The 23356-nt window shown below is 36.6% G+C and overlaps 2 protein-coding genes across 3 annotated transcripts in view; one reads left to right on the forward strand and one right to left on the reverse strand.

Annotated features, from left to right (window-relative positions):
- The window catches only part of LOC306865178 (cytoplasmic phosphatidylinositol transfer protein 1-like), a 103593-nt gene extending 98093 nt beyond the window's left edge, over nt 1–5500 (reverse strand). Inside the window, exon 1 of the mRNA XM_079409631.1 lies at nt 4899–5500. Within this exon, the coding sequence (XP_079265757.1) occupies nt 4899–4946 (48 nt within the window). The 5' untranslated portion in view covers nt 4947–5500. The remainder of the gene's footprint in view (nt 1–4898) is intronic.
- Nucleotides 5501–8261: 2761 nt separating this feature from the next.
- The window catches only part of LOC306867866 (putative helicase with zinc finger domain), a 65001-nt gene continuing 49906 nt past the window's right edge, over nt 8262–23356 (forward strand). For both annotated transcript variants that reach the window (XM_079413796.1, XM_079413797.1), the window contains exons 1-12: nt 8262–8314; nt 10677–10883; nt 11553–11589; nt 12298–12422; nt 14229–14285; nt 14485–14533; nt 14639–14714; nt 14976–15174; nt 16371–16478; nt 16851–17151; nt 18436–18703; nt 19504–19843. In XM_079413796.1, the coding sequence (XP_079269922.1) occupies nt 10695–10883; nt 11553–11589; nt 12298–12422; nt 14229–14285; nt 14485–14533; nt 14639–14714; nt 14976–15174; nt 16371–16478; nt 16851–17151; nt 18436–18703; nt 19504–19843 (1749 nt within the window). In that variant the 5' untranslated portion in view covers nt 8262–8314; nt 10677–10694. The remainder of the gene's footprint in view (nt 8315–10676; nt 10884–11552; nt 11590–12297; nt 12423–14228; nt 14286–14484; nt 14534–14638; nt 14715–14975; nt 15175–16370; nt 16479–16850; nt 17152–18435; nt 18704–19503; nt 19844–23356) is intronic.

A 23356-nucleotide genomic window follows, 5' to 3' on the forward strand; every position in this document is an offset into this window, starting at 1 on the left:
ATTTACACATTTTTTACTTGCACTTATTAACTTTATTTGATATTTTACTACATTTACATTTATTGTTTTGATAATGTATGTTTGGATAATAAAATAAAACAAAACAAAATTAAAATAAAATATCTAAAAATGCAGTAAAATATCTAAATATAAATGTAAACAGAGTATAAATATAAAATGTATTTAAAAAATATAAATTAATTGTCCAATACATTCCCAATGTCTTCATCTACTAATCTTCCTTATTGTAGGAAGAAGTATATAAAATTTAATTATAAAATTAATCAAAATAAACATGGTTTATCAATCAGAACATTTTACTTTCAGTGCATTACCAATCAAGAATAAAGTTACTTTCAGTACAAATAAGCAAAAATATAAAACTAACAAATAATAATCACCTAAAGATTCACAACTTATTTCTGATGCATCTGAAACAAAATACAAAATGAAATAATATCATGGGACGAGTTTTAAAGAAAAGCTCAGGAGAAGCGCTTTAATTTTATCACCTCACTCCTGCAGTCATCTTTCTGGCATCCCTCCACAACTGATTATCTATAATGAATTAAGTCTGGCAGGTGACTTAGAGGTCTTTATCACCCAAGGACGATAAATGTTACGATGAAATTCGTTCACTGCATGCATACAGAGAGGGTAACTCTGTATACATACAACACACAGCAAAAGCAAGTGTCACACTTGTTTCAAAGAGCCAAGAAAATGTCCTTGATGGCAGTCAACACGAGGATTTGAATTTGAAGACATCTGGGAAGCCATGACCTGTAATCTCACTATCAGCTCAGTAACCTCTCATGAGACCCTTAATTGATCAAACAGATTTGAACTAACAGTCTCAGCCGTTGCTAGGTAAATCAATCATCCATAACATCTGCAGATGGCTGTCCCCTCTAATTAAAACACACACCCATGTACACAAGCACAACACAAATGTGGTAATTGTTTTATAATGATAATCAAGCCAGTTAAAAAAAAAAAACATTAGAATGTCATGCTAATTTGGGGTCTAGCTTACCCTGTTTACAGATTACAAATGGATGGATACTTAGATTTATTAAGCACGGATATTAACAATGATGCTTTTTAACATGCGGCTTGCTTGAACACAAAATAAATCTGTGGTGTCAGTCAGCAGATGGGCTGCAAAAGCACAAAGCCTCATGACGGGAAGACAGCAGCCACTCTGGTGTTGTACTTAAGAAGCACTGATAGATCTTATAGTCTCTGCTCAAATCCATTCCATCCAATTACAGTTACATTCAGTCAGTCGATTTGAGATGCAGATTTATGCGCATATGCGCCGACTATATTCATACAGAAATTGTCTGGATATTAGTTCTCAATGTTTAGATCACATTAAAAGCTTTGAGATGTTGTTTCTGATATATATGAAGACACTATGGTCAATAAACATACCTATTATAATGAATAAAATGTACAAAAATTAATATCTGTGTACACATACATTTACTTTTCATAACAGACTCCATTATACATCCTAAAAAAAAGTAATGTTTTCCTTTATACATCCCTCTGAATGTGCTTATCACTTACCTTTATTTGCCAAGAAGTTAATTTTGTCAACTTTTATGAGTGCGCATAACATTGACATAGACTAAAAACCACAAAACTCCAAATCTGATTTCATTTGTTCTTTCCGACATTCCTAATGTTCTATTTCATATGAATTGATTATCTAGACTGATTTGAAATATTTGTTTTCATAATACTGTTACATTAGGATCAGTGGCGGATGGCCAATAGAGGGCGCTGCCCTCCCTGAACAACACAAACAAAATAATAATTATATAAATTATTTAAATGTATATTTGTATGATGTGATATATTAGAAAATCTCCTGTGAAAAATATATGTTTTCACCATGACCATATGACCTCTCTGCCTGTCAGCATGTCTCAATTTCAGCTGAGGAGCGATCGAGAAATCGCCCACAGGGGGTGGGTCTTTGTAGAATTTAGTCAAATGCTGATTCAAGATATAAATATATTCAAGATGTGACATAAAATTTAGGGAGGAGAACTTTGGCAGAAAAACTGAAGGTAAAGGAGCTAGGACCAGATCAGCCTGACCTCTTAATCAGCAGCAGACAAGCGAAAAAGGGAAGAAATACACGCGAAGCTACTCCTCCCGTTGGTAACTTACACCAAAAAGGCCTGGCTATGTGGATGAGTCTCTGCTAATGCCTTATTTTGTTTCCCGTGCTTGCTGTTTACAGCAACTGGAGCAGATCCAGCATGGACAGTTGCGGGAGTGAGAGATATGAAGCACCTGTCCGAGAAAGTAAGAAAACATGAGAACACCAGGGCACACATGGATAATTCCGTCAAACTAGCCATTTTGGGAAGAGTAAACATCGCTACTCAGTTAGACGACGGCCACAGGATTGCGATAAGAAAACACAACGAGGAGGTGGATAAAAAGCAGGTATATTTTATCCAAGATAATTGATTGTGTTAAGTTTTGTGGGTTGGCCTTGCGTGGGCACGATGAGACTGACTCGTCAGACAACCCTGGCATTTTTAGGGGTTTAGTGGATTTTGTTGCTTCGCTAGACAATGTACTAGAGGAGCACCTTAAGACAGCAACCCTTTTTAAGGGCACATCAAAGATGGTACATAACGAGCTGTTGGACTCCATGCTATCAGTGGTAAAGGATTACATTCTGGAGGAAGTAACTGCCGCTGATTTCATCGCCATTCAAGCTGACGAGACGACTGACGTTTCCACCCGCTGTCAGCTGGTGCTTGTGCTTCGTTGCATAGGGCCCAATGGTAACATCCAAGAGCACTTTTTTGAGTTCTTTACCATCCAGAACACAAACGCCGACTCCATTGCTACAGCACTTCTGGACAGTCTAAGTACCATTCTACCAAATGGACAAACAAACTAAGTAATTGCCCAAACTTATGACGGGGGTACTGTGATGAGAGGAAGCACTGGCGGAGTGAAGCGTAAGATAATGGACATCTGCAGAAATGCTCACTGTGTTCAATGCTACCTCATCATGCAGCAGGCGACATCACACATCCCCAGAATCAACACTTTTTTTTCTGACCTTGGTGTATTTTCTGCCTTCTCCAGGTCACCCAAGCGAATCGCCGTGCTTGACCAAGTGGTTGCGCACAGACTTCCCAGGGCCTCTATAACACGGTGGAACTTCCAAAGTCGTGCGGTAAACACGGTGTACGAACACAAGGATGACCTTTTAAAATGTTTTCAGATCATCAGAGACTCAGGGAACTTTGATTCCTCAACTGTCAGAGAGTCAGGGGGTTTTGTGAGGATGCTTGAAGACGAGGCTTTCGGTTTTTTCCTGGAATTGTTTCACAAGATCATGCCAAATGTAGACATTTGAAAATAATTGAGTACATAATATCCTTACATGTAGCAGAAAATAGGTGGTTTATTTATTGAAATTCTACTGTAGACCTTGTTTTGTTTAGGAAACTAATAGCAAGTTCAAGATCAGGAGAAGTAAGGTGCAATGAGGAATACTGGAGTTTAAACATTAGTAATAATATGATGTGCATGTTATGTTCACTCAGAATCACTTTGATAAATGTTTTACTGGTATGTGATACCATCCTGATTCAATCCAAGGAGTGGTTTTACTTCACCCAGCACCTCGTTAGTGCAACATTGCTGCATGGAGATTTGTTTCCACAACACAGTGTGACGTTTCCTGCATCAGCACTTGAAACAACAGTGGAGGCATACCCCATGCTGAACAAGGCCAAGCTCAAAACAGAACTGTCCCTCATCTATGAGAACCCCGAGTTTAGGGTTGGCAGTGGTGCAGTTCCTCTGTACCAGTTTTTCATTGAAAACAATCTTCAAAGTACTTTCACAGAGACCGTCAGTCTTCTCAAGATCATAATCCCCACGCCTATGACAACAGCAGAGTCAGAGGTGCTTTTCTACTTTGAAGAGGATCAAAACTTTAAGAAATACAATGACCCAGGATCACCTTAATGCTCTGGCAATGAAGAAACTGGTCAAAGACATTCCTGACTTCAATAAGAAAGTAGTTGAGAAGTTTGTCAATCAGAAGGAGAGAACAGCTAAATTCCTGTACAAATAAGTAAAAAAAAACATGCAGGTTTTTTTCACCACATCGATTTTCTTGTACATGATTATCCTCAGATTTGTATCAGTCATGGAAGTATCCAAAATTTAACTGAGACTGGTAAAAGAACTGATCGGAGATGATTTAATGAATAAACAGGTAACCAGATGTGTTAACTTTGTCTGCATTGCAATAAATCATATTGCTTTGATTGATTGTGAAATTGTTTGCTGTGCCACAGCCCCACCTCAATTTTGTTCACCAGCCGCCACTGATTAGGATACAGCTACAGTGGATCCAAAACGCTGCCAATCTTCCATTTACGTTATAAAATATAAAGATTATATCAATCTATCAGTGAACGAGCTGGGGTTTTCAATTTCAGTGAAAACACAGAGGCACTTTGCACTGCTCCATCACGGGTAAATGACTCTCGCAACCGACGACTGCTATTATCAGTTTATCAAAATCATCATCTTGTTTCCCCATTTAAAAAGAACATTTAAACAATGTCAAAATCACACTAAATGAACAACCACTCAGTCAAAGAGTAACGGGAACGGAGAGTTCCACAGCACCACCAAGTGGATTTAACTAGAGATGCTTCTCTGAGAAAAAAGGGAAAAGTTACAAACAATAAAACTGAATTAAAATAGACGAAAATGCAATTTGGGGCAAATTAACTAGTAAATAGTACGCCACTCTGGTTTGCATCTACAAATGAGTTTGCATCTACAAAACTGTTTTTCATATATTTTTCAACCATCACAATCACTAAATATAAACTTACCTCTTCCACTGTTAGTGGCATGCATATCCGGTATTCCTTCATCAACATTGTCCTCTCCTTATGATTCCCGTGCTAGATCGAGTGCCAATGATCATCTAAATCAATTCAGCCATCTGGCGATGAATGCAATCACGAGTTCATATATAAAGATTGCAAATATCAGTGCACTTCTGTAGCCAGGAACGCTCTTGCCGTTGTGTTCACAGCGAACACTTGTGATGTTCTAATGAATTCACTCTTGGAATTCGCCGATGCTCCTGCGTTTTTACGCACAGGGAAACGCGCCAGAAATCCAGTGGAGAAGACGATTGTCTCGGTGTTTATGGGGTTTTAAACTTTAAAACGAAGCGGGTCTTTGCTCTCGTCTTCTTTGTAACGTAGCCCTGCACTCCGCGCACCTGTCCCGTCCCGCTCCGCATAGATGATGATACAGCGATGCGCAAATCTCAGCGCGAACACGGTGCACCTGGAGTTAGTGGCATTGTTTTCCTCGTCTAGTGAAATGAGAGATGTTGTTTAGCTGTCGTTTTCTCCGCTGCGCTAACGCGGGATGATAAGTTTGCTAGGAGAAAGACACACTGTGGCGGTGTGGCGCAACGCGTCAGTGTATTCATACCGCCTTCAAGCGACTGGCGGCGCTACTGACTGCAATACCACACACCAACCGCAGCAATAAACCCAGCAAAAGAGAGTTTGCAAAAGACAATCAAAACCTGGGGGCTATTTCATAAAACAAGTTTACCAAAATAAACCAGGTTTATTTCAGTTAGTCTGACTTATTGTCACTTGATTTGGTTCAAAATAAGCCTGGCTTATTTTGGTAAGCTTGTTTTATGGAACAGCCCTCTGCTCTGTAACACATAAGACACTACAATATGTAAGATACAGTGACAAATATTTAAAAAATAAGTAAAAAGTACTAAATTCGAACTATCAAATATCTTAAAATACATTATTAGTAGGCTCTTATTTTTGTTGTTGTTATATTTGATAGAATAGAATAGATTTAGGGATTTTATTTATTTATTTCGCTTTAATTCAGCAAGGAAGCATTACATTGATTCATCAAGGAATTCTGAAAAAGTAACAAAATTGTTTTGAATAATAATCAGAAATGTTTCTTGAGCTGCAAATCAGCATATTAGAATGATTTCTGAGGGATCATCTGACATTATCCATTTATCAATAATTATAATAATAATAGAACACTTTTTAATTTTAATAATATTTCACAATGTTAGATTAGGCTACTATTAGACGTTGTGAGCTACCAGTCAAAAGTTTTTGAACAGTAAGTTTTTTAATGTTTTTTAAAGAATTCTCTTCTGCTCACCAAGCCTGCATTTATTTGATCAAAAATACAACAAGAGCAGTAATATAGTGAAATATTTTTACCATTTAAAAGAACATGCTTTCTATTGGAATATATTTTAAAATGTAATTTATTCCTGTGATGACAATGCTCAATTTTCAGCATCATTACTCCAGTCTTCAGTGTCACATGATCTTCAGAAATCATTCTGCTATCCTGATTTGCTACTCAATAATTTTTTGTATTTTTTTTTTGTATTATTATTATCAATATTTAAAACGGCTGAGTACATTTTTTCAGGATTCTTTGTTGAATAGAATGATCCAAATGTCAGCATTTATCTGAAATAAAAAGCTTTTGCAGCATTACCATTCAAAAGCTTGGAGTCAGTATATTTAAATTATTATATATCCATTATTAAATTATGAAATTATAGAAATTAATACTGTTGTTTAGCAAGGATGCATTAAATTGATCAAAAGTGATGATAAAGACATTTATAATGTTTCATTTATCTATTTCAAATAAATGCTGTTCTTCTGAACTTTCTATTCATCAAAGAAAACTAAAAAAATATATACTCAGCTGTTTTCAACATAATAATAATATTTTTTTTTTTTTAGCAGCAAATCAGAATATTAGAGTAATTATGCTAAAATTCAGCTTTGAAATGACAGGAATAAATTACATTTTAAAATATATTCAAATAGAAAGCAGTTACAGTTACTGTTTTTGCTGTATTTTGGAGCAAATAAACCCAGGCTTGGTGATCAGAAGAGAATTATTTATTTAAAAAAATCAAATAAAATCTTGCTGTCCAAAAACTTTTGACTGGTAGTGTAAGAGAGAATAATTAAATAATAATAATAATAATTTAAGAATCCTAATGATTGCAAACTTTTGACCAGTGGTTAGTGTGAAGTTGAAGTTCTATACAAATTCATTTGAATTTTGAATAAAGTGTCTGATGTACATCTAATATTACCGAGCAGAAAAAAACACGCACACCGTCAATATAATACAAACTAGTATTTATTTATTTACAATAGAAAAGCCAATTATTAATTAATTAAATTATTTATTTATTAAAGAGCCAAGTATTAGTAATTACACAACACAGTATAAACGTCTTTTCTACATGCCTTTATATTTTAGGAAGGGAGTTGGGAGAGGGGACCGTCATATTTGTGGGCCCTGTAAATAAAAACTAAAAAGACCCCTGCTCTAAAGTGTGAGGGTCCAGTGTGTGCTCTGCACTGGCAGGAAGCAGTGTGCAGAAAAATTTGACCCCTAATGTTGTTTTTTCCAAACTAGGTGGTTTAAATTTCTTATTAATCTGTAACTATAACATCATGAAAATGATTTGTTTTTTTTCAGTTTTGTTTTGTTTCAGATGGAGTTTATTTCTGTGCCTTATGTAATCTCTTATTGGAATGGTTTAGTAAGTGATATTCCCTGGAAGAAAGTTTGGTCATTACCTCACAAATATTTAATTACTAACAAAATGAGAGAAATTGCATTTAAGTTGATTCATAGAGTTTACCCGGATAATGACATTTATACCAACTGTTCTTTCTGTTTAGAAAACAATGAAACTTCTTTACATTTATTCGGGAATTGCTCTTAAACATCATTTTGGTGTGACATTCTTGACTTTATCAAATGTTATGTGAATCCTAATTTTGAGTTTACTTATAGAAATGTCATTTTAGGCTTTCATGAATGTGAAAAAAAGTGATGCTTATTTCATAAACCTTATTTTCCTGTTAGCTAAATATCGTATTCATAAATGTAAATTTTCTAAATGCAAACCTCTTTTTTTTAAGATTCAAACTTGAAATGAAAATATATTTTGAATCTATTGAGTTCTCTACGAACTTAAAAGCAATAAGAACAATGGCTTTGCTAAAGGACTTGGCACTTCTTTTGGACTGAAAGACTGAATGACCCTGGACTGTTGTTGTATTGTTATGATTTGACAATGATGACAATTGTTTTTTTCAAGCATTCGATAAAAAAAAGAAAAAGAAAAAAATAATGTGACCCATAATGCACTGCGACAGGCTGACAAGTGGATCCAAGATGGCGTAGAAAGTAAAGCTAGGTAAGTGCAGACTTCCTCTAACACCTTTTTGCGGGGCACCGTTCGCCCTCCTAACCTCTGCCTGCCGTCGATCCCGACATCCAGACGCGGCTGTCAGCTCGCGTGTTCCGCGCGTCAAAACGTGAAAAATCGCGACGCGCGTTTGCACGATTACTGTGATGATGAAAAGGCCTGATCGCTGCTGCGCTACACTGACTAGCAGCTAAAGATGTTCACGATATTCCCTTCACATCTGTGCCGTTCATCACGCGTACGGACAGATACATGAGTGCAGGGAGTATGTGAGTGAGAATCAGTGCAGATTGTTTGGTAAATGTTGCAGAATAATATGAATCTGTGTGTCTGGGGGCGGCTGGAACTCAAGGCCAAGAGAGCAGCGATCATCGCAGTCCACATACACATGTCATAACCTTTCCCTCTCGTGATTATCAACCGCTATGCTCGTCCCGTAATCATATATGTATATAATTGGGCGGCACACACGCAGTTGTTGTTGTTCTTCTGGATGGACACAGTGGCTGTGTTTCAAAACCTAGCGGGCTGCCTTCCTAGACATCACGTTTGGGCGTCGTAAGCGCATTTTTCGAACGTTCGAATCGCACGTTCTAATCGAACCGGTTGACGTATGAACCGAACGCTGGAACCGAGCGTCTCGAAGGCGTCTGCGATGCCCGCTGATGTTGTCTGGGTAGGCAGCTTGCTAGCTTTTGAGACGCGGCCACACACTCGCACTCAGACGGGACATCTATTATTAACTGACCCGGAATCCAAATATAGAGTGTTTATATATTTTACTGAGGCTCTGTTGCCTTGTTTGGTGTGCTGGAGGTTAATTAGATGTTGGTTTGCGAAGACTGTGTGTTATTATGTGATATCTGAGAGTCCCATTCTCTGTGTGGAAGTGAGAGAGACTCTGCACAGAGTGTGTGTTATACAGGGAAACTGGACAATATGCAAATATCAACAACAATACAGTTAGCCTGTTTGTCATATATATTTGTTATGTGAGACTACATGATTGTTTTCTTGACTTTCTATAAGCAACCTTTATTTGTATTTGTATTAAATTTGTATACATTTGTACACAATAATAGTAATCTCTTAAAAAAGTTATTAGTATTCAGGATTTATATCATATTATATTAAAACTATTTTTAGAGGTTAGGATCATTTTGACTAGATTTTTGAAAAAATAAAACACAAGCATGTTATTTTTGTTAATAATAATGTAAATGCATTCACCAAGACTCATCTGGTAATGTGGTGTGTTTTGATGACCGTTGTCCAAGAAAGAAAGAAAACAACAGGCAAATTTAGTTTGAATAGATGCCATTTTCCCATATATGGTTTTACATTTGTAACAATAACTGTATTTATGGTATATTGTTGGGGACTCTAGTTTTCATAGTACATTAGTTTATAATATTTAAATTTGTATTGAAAGTTAAGACCGAAGTATTATTGTAGATGAGCTGTGGCTGGTGTCTGTTCATATGATGGTCAATATAATTTAAAATAAAAATATAATATTTTGCTTTTAGATTAGTGGGTTGGATTTTGGTTTAGTTGCATGGAACACAATTTTTGGAGCATTCACTCAAACCAAAAAAAGCAACAATGTGGAAAAAGCGTTCACAGCAGCCTCCACTAACTCAGCCCAGATGGACGTTACAGCTGTGACCTAATTATTACAGAAAAGGGAAAATGACTCCACACTACAACAGTATTTGCACAAACCAGTGCAACCGGTGTGAAAATGTATATTTGAGTGCCATTTTATGTGTTCAGCACATTTCTCAGCAAGTTTTAGCTAGTTCTTCACATAAACAAACTTTTGAATGTGTCTTCAGCTGCTTTTAAAGTTTTTAAAGCTTTGAATAAGAATCATATCTTTGAAATTCTAGAGTGACAGCTTAATTACAAATTCAAAACTATTTGGACACATTAGTCACGTTTAACATCTGAATGTCACAGCATTGTATAACAATATATCCAAGCGGGACTTATTTGATTTCACTATTAAATTTTTTTTAATTATGAAATAATAGATATTGTGCTCAAAACGTAGACAAAATTGGGGATGTTGATCGTGAATCTGATTGTCTACAGCTGTCCACTAAAACACCATCTGATTTAAGTATGATTTATATGTCCAAATACTCTTTGGGACCACCGTATAACTGTGCAAAAACAGAAATGTCCAGACTCGGAGGGTTGCAAAGGGGTGGAAAATTTCCGGTAAATTTCCAGAAACTTTCCCAAAAATCCTGGAATGTTTCCGAAATTTACTGGAAATTTTCCACCTTTTTGCAACCCTAGTAACAATTTTGAGGTGTTTAACCCTTTGTATCTCCCATGACAGAAACTCTGTCCCAGAGTCATGGAGGATAGGAGGCCACAGAAGTCATGTGACGAGGCCATTGGATCATTAGTGAGGCAGGAGTATGAGGCGGCAGTGGCTCACAGCACAGAGGCCCTGCTGACCATGGGGCCCCGGACCCCAGCCCCCAGCACAGCCTTCCTCCGAATGCGTGCCTTGCTCTACCGCATAGCAGCACGACTCCAGCTGGTGAGGCTGCATGTTAACTTAATTTTATTACTTAAGTGTTTAGGCAATTCATATGCTATTAAATATTTTATAACTTGTGATTTTTGTGGCGTTTATGAATAAAGACGTAAGCAGCACTGAAGATCAAGACATACCCACACCGCCAATCAGACGTTCACTTCACAGATTTTTATATACTGTTTTGTCACTGTTGCTTAACCAAAAATAAAATATTCCCATTTGTCTAGTGATGTGTATTAATTTATTTTTGCAAAAAACAACTGCAGTGTTCTGAATTAAAAACTATAACCATCTGTGAAGATGAGCTTGACTGCAAACTCAGTTGTTAGTCTGTAAATGACTAGCTTCAAGAGTCAAATAACTGTAAAACTAGCATCTGCTAGTACTATATCGTTTCAGGTGAAAGGTTTGAGTACATCAAGAAAATTGTAGTTGTACCGGTTGCATTAAAAGTTCATTTACTGAGGAAAATCTTCAGTGAACTTCTGTTAATTTAAGTCAATATCAAAAATTAAGATCTGTTTACATTTGTTTTTAAATGCCTAAATATAAATTCATGTGGACCCCATAATTTTCACTATAATTTCTTATTAATGCACCCCGTGGCATATAGTTTTGATTAGAAGAGTGGATAAGTAACAGATGACTTGTGCTTTTTTGATTCAACAGAAGGACTACGATCAGGCTGATGAAGACTGCAAGCATGGTAAGATTAAAAAAAAAAAAATATATATATATAAAATTATCATTATCAGCAGGATTTACCATTGACCATATTCTTTGGCCTCTCTTAGTACTTTTAAGTACTGTTAAGTTTTTTCAGGTTGAATCTGTAAATGTTTTTTAAAGGGATAGCTCACCCAAAAATAAAAATTCTGTCATCTTTTGATCACCCTTCACTTGTTCTGAACCTGTATGAGTTTCTTTGTTCTGTTGACCGCAAAAGAAGGTATTTTGAAAAATGTGGCTAACATAACAGTTGACACAGTAGCCATTGACTTCCATAATATTACAAAAAATACAGTGGAAGTCAATGGCTGCCAGCAACTGTTTGGTTACCAACATAACAAAGAAATTCTACAAGTTTTGAATAACATGACTGGTTGCAGAATTTTGAACGGTCTCTTTAATAGATTTTTTTTTGTCCGTGTAATGTTTAATCAATGTTATAATTTGCTCATCCCTAACAAAAAATAATAAATAAATATATTGTAGTAGAAGTGTAAATAATCTATTTAAAAAATGAAAACAAGATGAAACGTAAAATAGTACGTCTCATCAAAATTACGATACCTGTGAAATTGATAAAAGACTCTCAAGTAGTACCATGGGTCTCATCAGACAGCTCTGGATTATGGGATGTCTGGTTTTTGTGTGGGCTGGTTTGATCACTCGGGTGTGTTTGTTCATGTAGTGTTTGCTGAGGAGCTGGGGAAGGGAGATGGCAGTTTCAGGGCAGGGCTTCAGAGTATGCTGCTGGATGGAAGCTTACAGGAAGTGTGCACCACTCTCTCTAAAGCTCTCTATGGAGAACCACTGGTAAACCAACTCACAATTCCTTTCCAAATGAGCTAGCTTGATGTATTGTTTCAAATTTACATTAGGGCTGGGCGATATATCGCATGCGATATCTCGTCAGTAAAGCCGGTTCCTTGATTAGCGGTAAATCTCCATCACCTGTTTTCAAATGGTTCACTGACAAGCTAGGCAATATCGCGTTCATTATCGAAGGCGATATATCGGCGATAATGAAAGCGATGTTGTGCAGCTTGTCAGTGATCTACGGCTCCGTGTATTAAATGCCGCTCCATTTGAAAACAGGTGATGGAGATTTACCGCTAATCAAGGAACCGGCTTTACTGACGAGATGCGCATGCATATCGCGTTCGATATATTGCCCTGCCCATCATGGTATATATCTCGGATTTATCATGCTTGTAAAAGCTTTTAGATGTTTTTTTTAGTGAGCTATCTACATTAGTTCATTTTAATGTTAGGAATTTTAGATTGTGCTGTAAACTTTACACTGTAAAACTCACAGTTTTGCTCTCAACATTAGTTTCTCTGTAAACTTTACACTGTAAAACTCACAGTTTTGCTCTCAACGTTAGTTTCTCTGTACACTTTACACTGTAAAACTCACAGTTTTGCTCTCAACGTTAGTTTCTCTGTAAACTTTACACTGTAAAACTCACAGTTTTGCTCTCAACGTTAGTTTCTCTGTAAACTTTATACTGTAAAACTCACAGTTTTGCTCTCAACGTTAGTTTCTCTGTAAACTTTACACTGTAAAACTCACAGTTTTGCTCTCAACGTTAGTTTCTCTGTAAACTTTATACTGTAAAACTCACAGTTTTGCTCTCAACGTTAGTTTCTCTGTAAACTTTACACTGTAAAACTCACAGTTTTGCTCTCAACGTTAGTTTCTCTGTAAACTTTATACTGTAAAACTCACAGTTTTGCTCTCAACGTTAGTTTTTCTGTAAACTTTACACTGTAAAACTCTCAGTTTTGCTCTCAACTTTAGTTTCTCTGTAAACATTACAGTTGCACTGTATTTTTCTTCAAACCTTACAAAGATGTATAGTTTTACAGTTGAGCAAGATTTACAACTGGAAAATAAACTTAAATTTTGCTTTAAATCTTACTATTTTTTTCTCATAACTTATGGTGCATTGAAAGCTTTACTATTTTGTTCTAAATTTTACAGTTGTGCTATAAACTACAGTTTTGGTCTAAAATATACAATTTTGCTCTCAATTTAGGTGCTTTGTAAAGCTTTACAGTTTCACTCTAAATTGTGAAATTGTGCTGTAAAATTTTCATTTGCGCAGTACACATTAGTTTTGTTTGACTAGTTTCTATGACTCTTTACTGTTTTGTTCTAATTTAAACTACAATTTAGTTCAAAATGACCTTAGATGTTCTGAAAGCTTCACAATTTCACACAATGTAACAGTTTGTTATATACATTGCATTTGCGCTTTAAGCTACAATTGTACAGTTTTGCTCTTAACCAAGTTCTCTGTAAGCTTTACAGTTTGCTTGTAACTTTTACAGTTGTGCTGTAAACTACAGTTCTAAACTTTACAATTTTGCTTTCAACTTTAGTTGCTTTATAAGCTTTACAGTTTTGTTCTAAATTCTACAGTTGTGCTGTAAAATTTACAATTGCTCCGTAAACTTCAGTTTTGCTCTAAACTTTAAAATTGTGCTTTCGACTTTAGGAGCTCTGTAAGCTTTACAATTTTGCTCTACATTTTAGAGTCATGCTGTAAACTTTACACTGTACACTTTTTATCTTTTAATTTGCTAAAGTTCACTGAAGCATGTTGTTTGTCACAGAATGGGATCATGACTAAAGACATGACAAGACTGAAGAGGCTCCTTTCAGAAATAGAGGTCAGTTTGTCTAACTATTATTGTCATATTATATTTCTCATGCTTAAAGTCACTTGTGTTTTCATTTCTCTGTGAAGACTGTTACCCTTGCATACTTTCGACTTTCAGGAACTAGTACCTCTCACCACAGCTTTTGTTCATGACATAGAGAATAGTGTTTATTTTTGCGTATGAATCACGAGGGTGGTCTCAATTGCAGGCTGTGAGGAGTAAAATGGCGTCAGAGTTGACTGAAGAGACTGAGGAGGGTGAGTTCCACTTCAGTTTCTCTGATATTCTAGCTTTTATGAGAGCTTGGGTGTTTGCATTGAGATGCTATCTATCATTTTTTCTTTGCGATGTTCTCCCGACAGATGTTCAGGAAGGCTGGCAGTTTCGTCCTCCTCCTCGAGGGGTCACTAGTAGTGAGGAGTACACGTTGTGTAAAAGGTACACTAGTCCTGACAGCAAATAGCACTTAGTGGTGCTGATGTCAAAAATAACAGAATAATAATGTAAAATAATCTTACTTTTATTGATTTGTAAGTCATTGTTCCGTTTCTAGATTTTTACTAACATTAATCTAGAAAGGTGTTCACATTATTGGTTAAATTAGATTTCCAGAGTTGATTTTCTGCACATGTGCTTACCTGAGCATTATTCCTCTCTTGTTGATTGATTGTAATGTGCCGTTTTGTTGATTACGGTCAGGTTTTTAGAGCAGGGTCTGTGTCGGTACGGAGCTCAGTGCACCTCGGCTCACTCTCAGGAGGAGCTGACAGAATGGCAACGGCGCTACGCCTCCCGACTCATCCGCCTCAAACAGCAGCAGGAGGGCAAGCACTTCACCGAGAACTACATGGAGGCGCTCATCGAGAAATGGATCAACTCCCTCACACCGGAGAGAGTGGTACAGTCCTTTTGACAGAGAAAATCTTAACGGTTCACTAGAGAGGTGCTTTGTTTCTCTCTAATAAGCTGCAACCAGTTTACTAAAGGGAAAATTTCACTGAAATCAATTTTTGGTTTTGGGCGAACATTTTGGATGGCCGAAATCGACCATAACTGACATTTAATTAGCACGATATTGAGTTCTCGTTTTTTAAACCGATTTTCATTTTGATGAACCAAGATCTTTTGATGTGTTATTTTCAGTTGATGCATGAACCTCTTATTTGTGGAGACCTACCATCCATTAATCTCAATAAGCTTTGTGTTTTGGTGCTTTTGATATAAAACAAAGTCAGTTTTCCAATTCTGTCAATTTGATCACAAACTTCAAGCAAAATATGTGCTTTTGACATTCTTTTTGGAGTTACAGATCGCTGAAGCCGCCTCAGTTCGACCTGTCATCTCTTTCTCTTTAATAATAATTATAGTACAAAATAAGCATGAATAAACATCAGGAGAAATTATGAAATGTCATAATCGCTCAATCAGTATTTCAACAGCAGAAAGACGTCAATGTTCATAAGCTTGTTAGTTAGCTGAACCCCCCCCCAAAAAAAAAAACATTTGCTAAATACATGCACTCTATTCTCTTTTTATGTAACATGTTGTCTTTATTATTTAATGAAATTTTGGTATAGGGACCAATTCTCACTATTAACTATTAGCATGCCTATTTTTAACATATTGAGCATATTCTGCATCCCTAATCCTACCCAACACCTAAACTTGACAACTACCTTACTAACTATTAATAAGCAGCAAATTAGGAGTTTGAGGCAAAAGTTATAGTTAAAAAGTTAAAGTGTGACCGAATTTTTTTTTATTACAGCCACTGTTGAATATTTATATTTCAACAATGTATTGAAGTAGAAAATGTTTATATAAAACTGCATTGCGTGTAATTTAAATGTTTCTATACAAGGGTTAATTAAGTCAATTTGACTAATTATTAAACTTTGTTTTCAGTTTTGGGCTAAATTGTTATAAATAATCTAGTATTTTAATTGTAATAATTACAATCTGCTGCAGAGTTTGACCCTGATCAAACTCGCCTACCTGTGATCTTGAAGTCAATACAGTCCGAAGCGGTTATTTGTGAACTATTGCAGATGTTTCTGCCCGTCTATTGATTTAATGGTTTGTCGTGTCATGCAGATGAATGACTGTGTGGATGGAGTTACAGTGGAGCACAGCTCAGATCTCTCAATTACCGTCAACAGCAAGAAATCATCCCACTCCTGGACATTCACACTCTTCTGCAAGGTTTGGGCAATCTAAGCCTCTCTTTTCACAAGCTACAGAGGGCTGGAGGGTCGTTTGTTTGGAGAAAATATCTTTGAATTAGTGTTCAAATCTGACCATGTATTCAAAGTCAATGCAAAATCAATTTACCCAGTTAATACTCATTCTTATTGTGCATGTTATTCTGAGGAGTTTTTGTTCAGTGTAATAAAGGTTTTATAAATAATATTGTTCATATCCCCTACGCTAACTTGTTGTTTTCGTTGAATATCCTATTTCTTGTATATGGAATTAAAATGGGTCTGTTTCATGTTTAAACCCTTAAAAGTTGTTAGTGATCTTGGAAAAGGATTTGAATCAATCTCCAGGAATGATTTGTTTTGTCACAAACAGCCGGTCCGGACGCTACACCGCATAGCATTGCTTTATGATGCCAACCGGCCACATTTCTCCATCACGGCGGTCTCGGCCGGGGACGCATCTACCCAGGTGCCCCAGGAGGTGTGTGAGGGCGGCTGTCAGGAGTGGAGCACCGCCAGCCTGGTGCAGAACGGCATGGACCACTGCGTTTATATTGTGGTGGTCTCCTTCAATACAGAGATCTTCGGAACCTTCCGGCAGACCGTGGTGTTTGATTTTGGCTCTGAGCCCGTGCTCATGCAGCGAGTGATGGTGGACGCCGCCTCCATTGAAGGTAGGACAGTGGGAAAATGCTTAAAAGTTACTTGTTAAATAATTGAAAATTCTTTTGCTCAAAGCTCATGTGGTTTCAAATTGCAGGACTTTGAGTCTTCTGTGGAAAACAAAAGAACATTTAAGGGAGTTCACACTGTTATTTATTTATTTTTTCATACAATGAAAGTCAATGGTTATTTTAAAGCTCCAAAAATAACCAAAAAAAGCACTTAGTCAAGTGCCTCCTGCTAAAAATGTGCTTTTGCCATAAAGACAAGAACCCTGCAACAAACCTATCCTCGCTAACTAACCTATAAATGTAAATTAATATTTATTACATAAAACATGTTTTGAGGTTGTTTTTTTAAAATAAATGTCTTTTTTTTTGTTTTGTTAAGCAAGGAATCATTAAATTAATTAAAGTGATAAAGACTTTCAGAATCATTTAATCAAAGAAATGCTGTTGTTTTGAACTTTCTATTCATCAAAGAATCTGAAAAAATGTATCACTGTTTCCACAAATATGAGTTATTATAAGCACTAGCAGCACATCAGCATTGATGTTTCTTGAGCAGCAAATCAGAATGATTTCTGAAGGATCTAGTGCCACTGAAGACCGGAGTATTGATGCTGAAAATTCAGCTTTACCATCACAGAAATAAATTACATTCAAAATACATAATGTATTAATATTACCGTTTTTACTGTAACTTTTTACCGCATTTAATGCATGAAGCATGTTTTACTAGATTGTGCTGGTTTTGATTCTGTGAGAGAACTTTTTTTATTCAGTTAACTCTTTTGAAGAGATTTTTAAGTCAGTTTTAGAGTTTTTAGCAAAAATAAATAGTAAAAACATGATATAAATCAGCCATAAATTGTTCCACCATTAAAATGGCGTTAAACACAAACAAAAAAGCTGGATTTTTGATCACCCAAAATGCAACCTTGAGGAGCATAAAAGACTACTTAAGACTTTCACTGACCCATACTTTTAAATGGTAGTGTATACATCTATAACGTAACTTTATGAATTTATAGCTTTCATACTCTCGCAAAACAATGGCCAATTGAATAACTTCACCTTGATGACATATTAATTCTTATGATAAATAACTCAAGCAGTTTATTCGAAATCTTCTGATGCCATAGGATAGCTTTATGTGAGGAACAAAGTTATTTGTTAGAACACTTTCTGCTGCTTATCTATGTTTAGAGATCCAAACTGTGTACATATCACTATATTTTCAAATGTAACCCTAGACCAGCATTTCATCATAATCCACTACCCATAATCCCACAGATCTGGAGCACTTGATGCAAGCACGACAGCAGCTCCAGATGACAGCTAAGCGCTGGGACTCGTCATGTAAAACCATTGTGGAGTTTGTCCCTAATGAAAACATGGATCTAGAGCGCAGTCTACTGACCCGCTATCAGATCCCCCTCTCTGCCGACCAGCTCTTCACCCAGTCTGTGCTGGACAAAACCCTCACCAGAGACAATTACCAGCCCCGCTTTCATGATCTGCTCTACATCGAGGAGATCGCTCAGTACAAAGAAGTCAGCAAGTGAGTAGTCTCAGAGGATCACCGTCAAGTCTGGTCCACAAGAGTGGCGCTCTGACCGATATGTGAAGCAATCAGTCATAGTTCGTTTAGAATGGGAAGTTGGTTGTTATAAAGTTGATAAAAGCACAGTAGACTAGCATGTGACAGTGTTAACTAATAATAGCATGGCAGTCTTCGTGGATGGTTGTTGTCTTTGAGGTTTTACAGAACTCAAAAATCATTGATAAATGTACAGTTCTGACCTGTTTTCATATTGCTTACATATTTGAAGGATCTAATGCAATAGACCTCATAAACAATGTCACATCATCTAGTTCTTCCTAAAATGTGCTCAGATTTGCAGCCTGGTCATTTGTAAATGCAAATTTGTTTCCTGAAGACGTGATAAAGTTTGTGAACCCTCATCTGGAAATTGCATAACTTGAGTCAATATGCATAAAATTTCATATTGTTCCTTAAACCAATATTATGAAATATTCTTCCATGGTCTTTAATGATAATTTCTATTTGTTACCACTAGAGGTCACTGGTGGTCTTTTTGAAAAGCAAGTGAGCATTGTTTGTGGGAATTTTCATGTAGATTGGAGTAAAATTATTCTTTTTTTTTTTCATTTATTTGAAGACAATAGGGGGTTTAAATCACACTTTTTGTTAAATATTGTGATTCATTATTGATATAGTATTTTTCCTATAGTTACATTTGTTTTCATGTAAACTAAGGTCAGTAGTCGGTACTGTAACTGGTGAAACCAACATTGCTGTATCGTGTTTTCCTAAACATGCTGCTTTTTTTCTCTCAGGTTCAACATCAAGGTTAACCTGCAGCTGGTGACAAGCTTTATGTTGACTGGCATTTCTGGTGGTGCCAAATACGCTCAGAATGGACAGCTGTTTGCACGCTTCAAGCTGACTGAGACGCTGTCTGAAGATACGCTGGCTGGGCGTCTGGTCATGACAAAGGTCAACTCTGTGCTGCTGCTGCCTGTCTTTAAGGAGCGGATGGGTCAGAACCAGCCAGCTGGAGCCAAGGAACGTGTGTATGAGGCCCTGATTGAGGAAAAAACGAAAGACTACATTTTTCTGCGGGTCTGTAAGGACTGCTGTGAGGAACTGGGGCTGGTGGCGGATCAGGAACTTCAGGTATGTTGTGACATCATTCAAAAAGACCTCCCATATGCTGAGTATGTTGTTATAAAATATAGCCTGTTTACACCCAAGCCTATTAACACCTTAGCTACCAGCCAGAACATCCTATAATATATATGATCTCATAAAAACCAGCCAGAACACTCTAGCCTAGCAACACCCTAGAAACCAGCCAGAACTTTCTAATCATTTTTATCATCTCCTATAAATGAGCCAGGGCAGCCAGCCTAGCAACGCCCTAGAAACCAGCCAGAACATATGAATCTGTGGGCTATCTTGTGTTATATGTCTTTGTTTGTGCAGCACTTTGGTCAGCTGTGCTTGCTGTTTTTAAATGTGCTATATAAATAAAACAAACTTGATAAATGAGCCAGGACACCCAGCCTAGCAACGCCCTAGAACCCAGCCAGAACACCCTAGCAACATTAACTATCTCCTATAAATGAGCCAGGACACCCCGTCTAGCAATGCCCTAGAAACCAGCCAGAACACCCTAGCAACATTAACCATCTCCTATAAATGAGCTAGGACACCCAGCCTAGCAACGCCCTAGAAACCAGCCAGAACACCCTAGCAACATTAACAATCTCCTATAAATGAGCTAGGACACCCAGCCTAGCAACGCCCTAGAAACCAGCCAGAACACCCTAGCAACATTAACAATCTCCTAAAAATGAGCCAGGACACCCCGTCTAGCAATGCCCTAGAAACCAGCCAGAACACCCTAGCAACATTAACCATCTCCTATAAATGAGCTAGGACACCCAGCCTAGCAACGCCCTAGAACCCAGCCAGAACACCCTAGCAACATTAACTATCTCCTATAAATGAGCCAGGACACCCCGCCTAGCAACGCCCTAGAACCTAACCAGAATACCCTAGCAATGTATAATAACCAGAACACCTTGGAAACCAATTAGCGATGCCCTAGTGACTCACCAAAACACCCTAGCAACCACCCGGGGCCTACATGCTTGAAATAAGTCTCACAAACTACATAAGACTTGTTTAACCTTCAAACTGTTTAATCTTTCAAGAACATTTTTGCTTATATTGGTTGTTTCTTGTCAAGCGTTTCACTTCTGGTTACTTGCTGGAAAAGACGTTAATTGGTTGATGTCTGTGTTGATTTAAACTAGTGGTCGACCACTAATGTAAATGGTGACGTGTTTTACACTGTTTTCAGCTTGTGTGCGGTCTCTGTTATCTTGTTATAGAGAGACATGTCTGCCAATGTAATGGAATTAGTTTAAGCAGCGTACAGCATTTACTGTTGTAAATTGAATTGCAATGGCAGAAACCCCAGAGACTTTTGTTATAGGCAAGACGCTGTCAGCAAGCAGGATGCCCTACAAAGAGCAGGATTTGGCCTAATTTACCCTTTTTACTCGTCTACCAGATCCCATTTATCACTGTGCCCTGCAGCATAACACATGCTCTCTCTCACTGTATTTTAATAGTGTTGAATCCTTTTGTCTCGCGGAATTCCTGTGTGGGCTTGGGTTTTGTGTCGCCACGTATGATAATTTGACACGGTTCCTTAAGTGATTGTAAAATTGTCCCAGAACATTACAAGCCATAAGTGGGATGATAATGGATTAATTCTAATGCTGTGTATGGAAATGGACTCAAACATCCTAAAAATACCTAGAAATCAGAATTATCTCAGGTCATTCTAAATGAATTCTGTATGAATTATTTTCTTCTGTAAAAACGATACCTCCAAATTGTTCATCCATAAGAGTTTTGTGCAATATTCCAAGTATTTATATGTATGTGTGTGTGTGTGTGTGTGTGTATATGTGTGTATATGTGTGTATATATACACACACACACACACACACACACACACACACATATATATATATATATATATATATATATATATATATATATATATATATATATATATATATATATATATATACACAGTTGAAGTCAAAAGTTTACATACACCTTGTAGAATCTGCAAAATGTTGATTATTTTACCAAGTAAGAGGGATCATACAAAATGCATGCTATTGTTTATTTAGCACTGACCTGAATAAGATATTTCACATAAAAGATGTTTACATGTAGTCCACAAGAGAAAATAATCACACGGTAGAGTCGATAGTCTTTACACTCTTCGGTCATCACACGACAACTGCCACGGTAAACTAAGCTTTTTTTATACCCATCTAACAAAATACTAATTGAATTTAGCTGGACACGCTTTCCTTATTTTTCCACAACAAATGGCCAAGCAAGCGCAGACACTGACAAGATACTCGAGACAGAACGAGACCAAACGCGATATCAGCACATCTCCACACATATATTAGAATATATAATCCTGTTTATTATTTGATTATTTAAATCTCCCGTTTAAAAAAAGGAAAATAGACACGCTATAGTTGTATATAATTATACGTGATATAGTTATGTGTATATATGTTTATAATACACATTTTAAAATTGTATTGCATACCTGCTGCTGCCATAATAAAGACCCATTTCGAATGCTTTTCTCTTTCTGCTCCAGCTTTTGCTGTAGTGTGTTAGTAGGAAATATCAGTTTACATTTCCTAACATTCATTTTGCCCATTAATTGTAATAATCCAGTGAGGTTTTTGTAAGGATTGCTACAAGTGCATCGAGGGCAAACACTGCTTTATACACAAAGGATGCTCACACCAAATGTTGATTTAATTTAGTTTATAGAAGTTAACTGAATTTGAAAATCTATTTATGACATTATTTTTGACCGCATCCTCTTTTTACAGCATTTTTCCACATGTGTCTAAAACTTTTAACAGTACAGTAGCTTTGCAGGTATGTTTCTTGAAGCATCTTGTTCTCCACAGTTCTTCTGGATTGAGTCTGTCTCAGTTTGTTGTGTTTCTTCATGTCTCTCCAGACAGACTGGATGATGATGATCAGATCTCTGTGTGGAGCACAAAAATCTCACTCGATTATTACAATTCATGACAATGTTTGGAAATGTAAACTGATATTTCCTACAGACACACTACAGCAAAAGATAGAAATAACTGACTTAAAACCATTTACAGTTGCTGGAAATACTAGTGCTCTAATCATTTTTGCCACCACTGTAAATGTTTTTCAAAGAAGTCTCTTATGCTCAGCTGCATTTATGTAATCATTTTTAATAATAGTTTTTTATTTGAATATTCTTTTAATTTTTGTCAAAGCTGACATAAGATCATTACTCATTCCTTTCAAATTCACTTAAGTCTTCAGTGTCACATGATCCGTCAGAAATCATTCTGATATGATTATTTGCTGCTCAAGAAACATTTATTATTGTTACATTGTTAAAAAAAATTAAATTCTTGCATAGTATTTTGTCTTGTTCTCCATTACAAATATCTAAACATTCTTATATCAAGATACATGAAGCAAAATGACTTAAGATATTAAGTCTTGTATTGTGAAAAATGTATAAAAATTAAGTGGGTTTTGAGAAAAGATATTTGTCGGTGGGGCAAGAAAAATAACCTTGTT

The sequence above is a fragment of the Barbus barbus genome (assembly GCF_936440315.1).
Source record: "Barbus barbus genome assembly, chromosome: 4".
Taxonomy (NCBI): domain Eukaryota; kingdom Metazoa; phylum Chordata; class Actinopteri; order Cypriniformes; family Cyprinidae; genus Barbus; species Barbus barbus.